This window comes from Pleuronectes platessa, chromosome 7, assembly GCF_947347685.1.
Source record: "Pleuronectes platessa chromosome 7, fPlePla1.1, whole genome shotgun sequence".
NCBI classification, from domain to species: Eukaryota; Metazoa; Chordata; class Actinopteri; order Pleuronectiformes; family Pleuronectidae; genus Pleuronectes; species Pleuronectes platessa.
The window spans coordinates 268,427-279,054 of NC_070632.1; the positions used below are offsets into that span (position 1 = coordinate 268,427).

At 47.7% G+C, this 10,628-nt stretch overlaps 1 protein-coding gene across 1 annotated transcript; it reads left to right on the top strand.

Annotated features, from left to right (window-relative positions):
- The first annotated feature begins 751 nt into the window (after positions 1 to 751).
- Positions 752 to 9,790, top strand: gpia (glucose-6-phosphate isomerase a). The gene is made up of 18 exons (XM_053427583.1): positions 752 to 1,012; positions 1,853 to 1,943; positions 3,093 to 3,161; positions 3,455 to 3,574; positions 3,672 to 3,755; positions 3,860 to 4,006; positions 4,134 to 4,205; positions 4,311 to 4,355; positions 5,267 to 5,320; positions 5,430 to 5,490; positions 5,841 to 5,884; positions 6,371 to 6,523; positions 7,453 to 7,582; positions 8,159 to 8,235; positions 8,363 to 8,491; positions 8,569 to 8,644; positions 8,731 to 8,797; positions 9,428 to 9,790. Exons 1-18 carry the CDS (start codon positions 894 to 896, stop codon positions 9,549 to 9,551), a joined length of 1,662 nt encoding a protein of 553 aa, XP_053283558.1. The 5' UTR covers positions 752 to 893; the 3' UTR covers positions 9,552 to 9,790.
- Positions 9,791 to 10,628: the final 838 nt, after the last annotated feature.

Sequence of the window (10,628 nt, forward strand, 5' to 3'; positions counted from 1 at the left end):
CGGTGCAGTTTGAATCTGAGATAATAAATAATATCAGAATCAGAAAGGATTCATCACAATATTCCGACACAAAAAAGAAGTTTAATGATAAATCAAAACGAGCAGCAGGTGGCGCTGCTAGAGGGAAATATTCTCTTTTACGCTCAATTAGCTGCATTTTTATTAAAAACCAGAAAGTGCGTCTTGAGGACACAAGGAAATACAACATGTATAACAACTCAGTAACTTCCGCCTTTTGTAACAGACCCAGCGGCGCTGTCTGCACAACCGAGGAAAACAAAGTCTAACACACGAGAAGTGGTTTCAGAAAGACTCACATCATTTAGCTGTAAGACAACAAACTGATCCGACTCACAAACACTGATGAGTGAGGAGCGCGTGCGCGGGAGAGACGCGTCACGAGCCCGGTCTGAGAAGTAGAAAGTACAGTGATTTCAAATGCAGAAAGTAAAAGTACAAAGTCGTCAGGAATATAAATACTCAAATAAAGTACAGATATTTAAAAATCTACTTGAGTACAGAACGAAGTATTTGTACTTCGTTACTTCCCAACTCTGCAGGTCAGCTGACAAACAGATTAATAAAAAAATAAACACAAAAGATCTAAACTCCAGTAAAGAACAGACATGTTACATGTACTCAAGTACAGCTACTAAGTATTTGTACTAATTATTTGTACTAAGTTACTTCCACAGAAACTACAGTGGTGTCAGACTGATCTGTGATTGGTGCAGAATGATGTGACCATATCCTTTAGCCCCTCCCCTTCCTCCTTCTCTCCGGGACAAGCTCGTCACAGCTGAGGCAGCCGAGACATCCGGACCAGACCAGGACCAGACCAGACCAGGACAAGGAACCGAACCAGAACCAGAACCAGAAGAGCCGGCAGAACCATGGCTCTAACCAGCGACCCCAACTTCCAGAAGCTGCAGCAGTGGTACCAGGACCATGGAGCAGGTCTGAAGATGAGGGACATGTTCGATGAAGACAAGGACAGATTCTCCCGCTTCAGGTGAGACATGACCCGGGTTAAGAGGCCACCGACCGGGAGAGGCCTGTGGCTGCTGTCCGCTCACTTCCCGGTTCCTCCCGGTTCCTCCCGGCGTGTTTCCGTGTTCGCTCCGTATGAAGGTCACAGTCTGACACCATCCTGTCTGTCGGTACCTGTCCACCTGTCTGTCGGTATCTGTCCACCTGTCTGTCGGTATCTGTCCACCTGTCTGTCGGTATCTGTCCACCTGTCTGTCGGTACCTGTCCACCACAGTTCATTATCAGCTCATATTAGCATGCGAGGTAAGGCCTCTCATAGAACCTGTGCTGAGCTCCGCACCGGGGTGTGTCGGTGATAGAGTCGGTGACTCCGGGTTAAAGAGACTGGACGTTAAACCTTCAGCTGGGTGTTTGATTCATACGGTCGGCTGTCTGACAGGGGCGGTGGCTAACGGATGCTAACCGAATGTAGACTGTCCGATAATGGACACCAGCTGCAAGAGGCCGTTTGTATTTAGGTGTAACGGTCATATTGGTCCTTAAATAGATATAAGAACACTGTGTGTGTGTGTGTGTGTGTGTGTGTGTGTGTGTGTGTGTCCTCAGTAGAACAGGACCTCAGCTGTTCAATGTTTGTAATGAACCACAGACGGTTTCATGCAGCTTTTACTTTGGTCCATGTCCCATCTGCTAACATGGAGGAGGTTTATGAGCTATACTGCAGACGGACACCAGGGGGCGATCAAGCTGTTCTTTATTTTTAAAATCAGTTCATTGGTCAGATCTGATTATCAAACATCGCAGAGAAGGAGATGATTTATTCTGTCTGTCGTCTGTGACTCTTTGTCTGTTGTTGGACAGCACCACTCTGAAGACAGATGATGGGGACGTCCTGCTGGACTACTCCAAGAACCTCATCAACCAGGACGTCATGGACATGCTGCTCGCCCTGGTAACCTGTCCTGGTCAACCTGCACCCTCAGGCTCCGCCCACACTGACGACATGTGATGTAAACAGGAAGTAGATGGTCTCCTCTGCAGCTGGTTGCTTAGTAGAGACCATAGAGATATATATATATATATATATATATATAAATATAAAGGCTAGATGTCTCGTCCGTGTTGCCGGCCAACGGAGACGAACGTCCGCACATGGCGGCCATCTTGCCACAGGCAGCTCGCCCACCCATAACATTGTCATGGTAGTGAAACATGTACTTTTTAAATAAATGAAAAAAAAAAAAACTTAATGTATATTTGTAAAGGGAAATCTTGTACCTATATAGAACATTATTCTATTTTTTAGAAAATAACATAATTATTCATAAGTATGCAGTGTCATAACTACATCTCTGACGTTTATAACAAACCTAACCGTTTAAAAATCGGTTGCGAATTTAGCAAGTTATGGTTATTTAAAAAGTACGTACCACTACAACACAATGTTATGGGTGAGCGAGCTGCCTGTGGCAAGATGGCCGCCATGTGCGGACGTTCGACTCCATTGGCCGAGACATCTAGCCTTTATATATATATATGGTAGAGACGACGAGGTGGAAGTGTTACTGACAGGAAGTGCTACTGACAGGAAGTGCTACTGACAGGAAGTGCTACTGACAGGAAGTGTTAGCGATTCTTTGTGTTCAGCGCTGCTCGTCGAGTCATGTGACTGATGAGAACCAATCAGGAAGTGAACGTCTGTGTCATGGTTTACTAAAGTCTCAGTTTCTGTTCAGACTCAAACACAAACCCAGAGTTTCAAACTGGAACGAGACCAGTTCACACCGGATCAGAGACCAGTTCACTCTGGATCAGAGACCAGTTCACACTGTTCTCTGATCCAGAAGCTGGAAATCTCCACCGGGCGTAACCAAGCAACAGAGATGAGGTCATGTGGGGGCGGAGCCTCAGAGTCGGGTCTCTCTTGATTCTGTAAAACAGGAAGATTACAACACTTTATTTTGAAAGAGTGAACACACACATCCTGCCTGTGGAGGAAGGTGGTGTTTCAGCACACACACACAACAGTTTCAGTTACGACAGGTGAGGAAGTGTGTGTGTCTGTTTGACTTTGTGTGTTTTCATCTTGTCATGTTCTCAGGCCAGGTCCAGGAAGGTGGAGGAGGCCAGAGAGAAGATGTTCTCTGGAGACAAGATCAATTTCACCGAGGTACAGACGTCTCCTCGTCCTCACATGAAGCCCACACGTTTCCCATGATCCTTCACTGCAGAGCCCAGGGTTACTGGGACCTGTGTGGATCAGGAATCTGTCTTTATTCTGTGAGCAGGTCGGCATAATAACTGTGTGTGTGTGTGTGTGTGTGTGTGTGTGTGTGTGTGTGTGTGTGTGTGTGTGTGTGTGTGTGTGTGTGTGTGTGTGTGTGTGTGTGTGTGTGTGTGTGTGTGTGTGTGTGTGTGTGTGTGTGTGTGTGTGTGTGTGTGTGTGTGTGTGTGTGTTCACAGGGTCGGGCCGTGCTCCACATCGCTTTGCGTAATCGCTCCAACACACCGATCAATGTCGATGGTAAAGACGTGATGCCGGAGGTGAACAGGGTGCTGGACAAGATGAAGGCCTTCTGTCACGTAAGTGTGTGTGTGTAACGTGTGTGTAACGTGTGTGTGTGTGTAACGTGTAATGTGTGTGACGTGCGTGTGTGTAACGTGTGTGTTGTGTTCACAGAAAGTTCGCAGTGGCGAGTGGCGAGGCTTCAGTGGGAGGAGCATCACTGACGTGGTGAACATCGGCATCGGAGGCTCCGACCTGGTGAGGCCCCGCCCACGTCACACGAGTGGAATCGAACACAAGTCAAATAAAACAGAAACATGAAGTCCGGCTTGTGATCATGTGACCTGTCGTGGTGCGTTCAGGGACCTCTGATGGTGACGGAGGCTCTGAAGCCGTACTCCAGCGGTGGACCCAACGTCTGGTTCGTCTCCAACATCGACGGGACTCACCTGACCAAGACCCTCGCTCAGCTGGACGCAGAGACCACGCTGTTCATCATCGCCTCCAAGGTGAGCACACACACACACACACACACACACACACACACACACACACACACACACACACACACACACACACACACACACAGGGTGTCAACGTCTCCTGACCCACTTTGTGTGGTCCACCCTCTTGCAGACGTTCACGACTCAGGAGACCATCACCAACGCAGAGTCTGCCAGAGACTGGCTGCTGCAGGCGGCCAAAGATGTGAGTCCACATCCTCATCATCTTCATCATCTTCATCATCAGAGCAGAGACAGATTCATCATCGTCAGTTTTGTGTCTCGACTCACGTTTCTCCTCTTTCCACAGAAATCTGCTGTTGCCAAACACTTTGTGGCTCTTTCCACCAATGCGGTAAGTACCCCCCCCCCTCCCCCCCCCTCACCACCGCCCAGCGACTGTTTGTGTTGAAATCAGGAACCAGAGGAACCAGAGGAACCAGAGGAACCAGAGCAGGAACTGAACAAGACCCTGAGAACGTTTCCTCATAGTTTATTGGTTCAGGTGAAATGTGTTCGTACAAGTTGCTCAACCTGCGGAACAGTCTCACTGTGAATCTGCTTCTTGTATATTATCTACAGTTATTAATCAAGATTGATCGTTTCTACTATAAAGAAAAACATTAACGGTCTGCCCCCCCTCTCTCTCTCTCTCTCTCTCTCTTTCTCTCTCTTTGCCCCCCCTCTCCCTCTCTCTCTCTTTCTCTCTCTCTGCCCCCCCTCTCCCTCTCTCTGCCTCTCTCTCTCTCTCTCTTTCTTTCTCTCTGCCCCCCCTCTCCCTCTCTCTGCCCCCCTCTCTCTGCCCCTCTCTCTCTCTTTCTCTCTCTCTGCCCCCCCCTCTCTCTGCCCCACCCTCTCTTTCTCTCTCTCTCTCTCTCTCTTTCTCTCTCTCTGCCCCCCCTCTCCCTCTCTCTGCCTCTCTCTCTCTGCCTCTCTCTCTCTCTCTCTCTCTCTTTCTTTCTCTCTGCCCCCCCTCTCCCTCTCTCTGCCCCCCTCTCTCTGCCCCTCTCTCTCTCTCTCTCTCTCTCTCTCTCTCTCTGCCCCCCCTCTCCCTCTCTCTGCCCCCCCCTCTCTCTCTGCCCCACCCTCTCTTTCTCTCTCTCTCTCTCTCTCTTTCTCTCTCTCTGCCCCCCCTCTCCCTCTCTCTGCCTCTCTCTCTCTCTCTCTCTCTCTTTCTTTCTCTCTGCCCCCCCCTCTCCCTCTCTGCCCCCCTCTCTCTGCCCCTCTCTCTCTCTCTCTCTCTCTCTCTCTCTCTCTCGCCCTCAGGTCAAAGTCGGGGAGTTCGGCATCGACACGGCGAACATGTTTGAGTTCTGGGACGTAAGTGTGTGATCATGTGACCATGTGTGATGCAGTGGCCGGTGGGTGACCTTTGACCTCAGTGTCCTGCCTGTGATTGGTGGAGTGACTGTGTGATGTCATGTTTCAGTGGGTCGGAGGTCGTTACTCGCTGTGGTCGGCCATCGGTCTGTCCATCGCTCTGCACATAGGTACGTCTCACATGGGGGCGGCTGGGGGTTGGTCCATGGGATTGATCGATGACTCAACACAGCAGGCAGTGTGACATCACTTCCTGAAGTTGACATCATCTCTGGAGTCAAGTTAGAAACCAGATCGAGCAGAACTTCATCTGGAAGTTTCACAGTCAGTTCAGCTGCTTTTATTTTGACAGTCTGACTCAGTGTGAACAAAACTCTCATGATCGATGACAACATCACACTTCCTGTTTACATCCTACAAAGCATCATGGGAATTATAGTTTCATGCACCTGAAAACATTAGCAAGTTGTATATCTCATCGGTTTATCACACGTGACCTCTGACCTCTGCTGGGTTTCAGGATTTGAAAACTTCGAGCAGCTCCTGGCAGGAGCTCACTGGATGGTAACACACACAGACACACACACACACACGCAGATACACACAGACACACAAGCAGATTCACACAGAAACACACACACGCAGATACACACAGACAAACACACACACGCAGATACACACAGACACACAAGCAGATTCACACAGACACACACACACGCAGATACACACAGACAATCCATAGACACAGATACACACACTCACACAGACACACACATAGATACAGACACACACAATCACAAAGACATACACACAGATTTTTATTTAAAATAGTCAAACCTACATGAAAATGACATGAACTTAAATCTTGGTCTTCATTGAATAATTCCTCACAAATCAATTATAAATTGTTGTTGTTAAAAATTACAGGTGAAATTTATATAAATATGACTAGTTATTAAATGTCACTTAGTTATGACAGTGTGACTAAAACATGTTTTAATTGAGTGAGCTCTGGGATGTCATCGTTACCCAGAATCCTCTCCTCTGCAGGACAACCACTTCCGCCGCACCCCCCTGGAGGACAACGTGCCCGTCCTGCTCGCGGTGCTCGGAGTCTGGTACATCAACATGTTCCAGGCGGAGACACACGTCATGCTGCCCTACGACCAGTACATGCACCGCTTCGCTGCCTACTTCCAGCAGGTCACACACACACACACAGGTTCAGACACAGACACACACAGGTTCAGACACAGACACACACTCGTTCAGACACAGACACACACACCAGTGTTAATTTTGGCAGCTATTTTTGATCAGTCTTAGTCTTTTGACGAAAATGCATATTAGTTTTAGTCACATTTAGTCATTTTTATCCTCATTAGTCTTAGTCTAGTTTTAGTCCCATGTAGTAGCCACATTAACTCCTCTTCTCCCCTCCTCAGGCCCAGGGACCCTGTGTTGTGTCTAAAACTGCATAATAGTCCAGCTTGCAGTACTTAGGTTGTCCATTAGATGTCCCTACCAGCATAGGTCTACAGCAGGGGTCGGCCACCTTTACTTACTTATTTTGCCCCTTCTTCCTCCAAATAAAATGTGTCTGGAGCCGTAAAACATATTTGATAACAAAGCTAATAAACGTTAATATAAAGTTATACTATACTTTTCCTCCAGCGCTGACGTTATTTTTACTTCCTGTGATGTAATTTCCTGGAGAAACTTGAGAAGCTTCATATCTGTAGAACCTGAGATAAAAAGTTCTATAAGTTAATAAACCATAATAAAAGGAATAATTGTTATAAATTAAATAAATACAAAATATTTCATCACTAAATGTTTTAAACACTGATTTTATATATAGAAAAATTAATTAGAAATTTCTTACTTATTTGAAATAACTTGTTTTTGACAGAATCCTCGACTTTCGGCTGCAAACACAATGAATCTTCTAAATATTATTAGTTTTTTGGAGATTTAGATTGAAATCCCATGTTAGGAGTCACCAGCAGGGGGCGCTGTTCTCAGAGAGGTCGAACAAAGTCTGGGAGTTTAACCCAGAGGCGAAGGAGGAGCTTAGGTCCAGATCAGTTTGTTCAAACACTTAGTGACGGTTCACACGTTCTGCTCCTCAGGGCGACATGGAGTCCAACGGGAAGTACATCACCACCGACGGAAGTCGTGTCAACTACCACACGGGCCCCATCGTGTGGGGGGAGCCGGGGACCAATGGACAGCACGCCTTCTACCAGCTCATCCACCAAGGTCGCACACACCACGCCGTGGACCACTCTGCATCCTAGTAGAGACTGAACACAATCGATTCATGTTTTCCAATACGTTCATTTCTCAGCTACAAAACGATACGTGCACATGTTATTCATCTGCTACACAACACGTGACACACAACACCAGGGTTAAAGTGAACAGAATGATCAGGTTTCATGATCCGACATCACCCATTAACAACTAAGTATAAGTGGTTATCAGTTTGTGTGAGTGACACACACACACACACACACACACACACACACACACACACACACAGGCTGCAGATTGTCCAGCAAACTTAGAATAACAGCAACAGTCAAATACTTTTAAAACACAAATCATGTGGCTCGTGTAGATTCACACCTTTAGTCCCACAGCGATAAATATATATCCATGTATAGAAATAAAATTCTTTGATGCATCGATAATAGTTTATTAATCGAATTATGAGATTCACACCTCTACATTTATGAGCTTGTTAAACGTTTACCATCGGCTGCCTGTGAAGCTCTGTGATTGGCTGTTAGTGAAATGCGTGAATGAAGCGTTAACGGACTCTGTCGTCTTCAGGTACTCGTATGATTCCTGCCGACTTCCTCATTCCTGCTCAGTCTCAGCATCCAATCAGAGACAACCTCCACCACAAGGTCACGCCTCCACTGTACCTCAACATGTCCTGTTCCCCCGAAACCACCGAACATTTGGTCGTGGTTGAGTCTTTAACCTTTGACCTTCAACCTGAGCTCAGGGTCATGTGATGTTTGTCGTTCTCAGATCCTCATGGCGAACTACCTGGCTCAGACCGAAGCTCTGATGAAAGGAAAAACCACGGACGAGGCTCGTAAAGAGCTGGAGGCCAGCGGCCTGAAGGGCGGCGCTCTGGAGCAGCTGCTGCCTCACAAGGTCACATGGTTATCTGGAACATCAGAACTCATCACTCACATTCAAGTGGTTTAAAACTCACATTTCTTTCACTTCAGGTTTTTCAAGGAAACAAACCGAGTAACTCCATCGTCTTCAAGAAGCTGACGCCGTTCACTCTGGGCGCTCTGGTCGGTGAGTGGGACGTCCGAGGACAGACCGTCCATCGCTGCGTCAATCAATCCATACGTGTGTGATCAGTGATGTGTTTTGTTTTTCAGCCATGTATGAACATAAGATCTTCGTTCAGGGCGTCATGTGGGACATCAACAGCTACGACCAGTGGGGGTGAGCTGCACCACACCTCACCAGCAGGGGGCGGTAGTCGGTGTCTAATCACGTTAAAGAGACAAATAAAACCTCCTGATCCACTTCACTGGAGATCTGAGGTTTCATATGGAGGCTGATGATGAGGATGATGATGATTTAAACTTAAACAAATGCTGGTTTTCCAGGTTTTCAATAAAGAAACTATGAAATATTTATTTGGGGGACAGATAGTTTACAGATTTACCTTGTGACAGCCCCCCCCCCCCCTCTCCGGGACTCGAACACTCACCAAAGTGACTCTTCACCGTTGTGTGACGCACACTCTCCTTATATGAAATGACAAGGGAAGTTTAAATCAATGTCTGGTGGGTTAAGGCTCTGCTGTCAGTCAAACTGTCCATGTCTGTGATTGGTCATATGCAGTAAACCCCGCCTCTCATGTGCATGTACTCAGCTCTTGAGTATAACCTGAGTTGAGTTAACGAGTTATTCACCAGCGTCATGTGACCACTGGGCCCGACTGGGCTGCTCAGGTGAAGTTCAGCTGGATAAACAGATCCTGGATCTGTGGAACTCGCCTCATCACACAGAACATGCAGCCCGGCTGTTCCATCCTGTGCACTGACTCCCCCTCTTCCTCACTGACAGGGTGGAGCTGGGGAAACAGCTCGCCAAGAGGATCGAACCGGAGCTGAAGGACGACTCCGAGGTCTCGTCCCACGACTCGTCCACCAACGGCCTCATCAACTTCCTGAAGAAGAACTTCGACTGAGTCCTGGACCCGCCCCCTTCCCCCTTTACTCCACTGTGATTGGTTGGATTCCCCCCCCGAGCTGTGGAGCAAGCACTTTGTCTGTTCACGTGTTTTCACTGGAATAGAATTAATCAGATTAACCAGATAAAAGTAACTGTTACTGTAGGTGACCCCCCCCCCCCCCCCTTACTAACTAACTTACACACACACACACACTTACACACTCTGAACCAAAATAAAAACCCTTGGTCTCTGAATCATGTTGTTTGTTTTTGATCTGATTGGACAGAACTGAATCTTAATCAGTTAATATGATTTATTATTTGATCAGAAAACAAAGTTACAAAAAGCTTCAGTTTGATGTGAAACAAATAAAAACCTTTAAACCTGAATCGATCAGAGCAGCTGATCCAGGAGCTGCCACGTGTCACAGGTGTCATGTGCTTCCTTTGGTGGGCGGGGCACACTTGAACAGGTGTCTCAGAGGGGCGTGGCCTCATTGTTGCAGGTGACGGACCGATGATGGACGTCTGCTTCAGCCTCGCAGCTGCAGCTCTCTATGTCCTCACCGTGCTGTGGACATGATGCTGGACATGGGGCCTCGGTCCCCGGTGCCTTCGGGGCCTGGTTGGGGCCCTGCTCTGGCCCCTGGGGGCCTCCCTGTGTTACGTTGTGTCTCCAGTTTTGTGTTGACTCGTTCTCCTGAGCTGCAGCGTCCGTCTGATCTGGGACAGGAAGAGATGTGAGCTGCTACTGCCAGAGACAAGAGGAGTGCTCATCACAGGTCAGACACACAACACAGACACACACAGGACAAGAGGAGTGCTCATCACAGGTCAGACACACTACACAGACACACACAGGACAAGAGGAGTGCTCATCACAGGTCGACACACAACACACACACACACACACACAGGACAAGAGGAGTGCTCATCACAGGTCAGACACACAACACACACACACACACACACACACAGGACAAGAGGAGTGCTCATCACAGGTCAGACACACAACACAGACACACACAGGACAAGAGGAGTGCTCATCACAGGTCAGACACACAACACAGACACACACAGGACAAGAGAGGTG

What these genes read in the sequence shown, in the direction of transcription:
- gpia (XM_053427583.1), top strand. Translation starts at nt 894, where the DNA reads ATGGCTCTAACCAGCGACCCCAACTTCCAGAAGCTGCAGCAGTGGTAC. An exon ending in ACAAGATCAATTTCACCGAG is followed by an intron (nt 3,162 to 3,454) that starts GTACAGACGTCT and finishes GTGTGTTCACAG; the next exon opens with GGTCGGGCCGTGCTCCACAT. An exon ending in TGTTCATCATCGCCTCCAAG is followed by an intron (nt 4,007 to 4,133) that starts GTGAGCACACAC and finishes ACCCTCTTGCAG; the next exon opens with ACGTTCACGACTCAGGAGAC.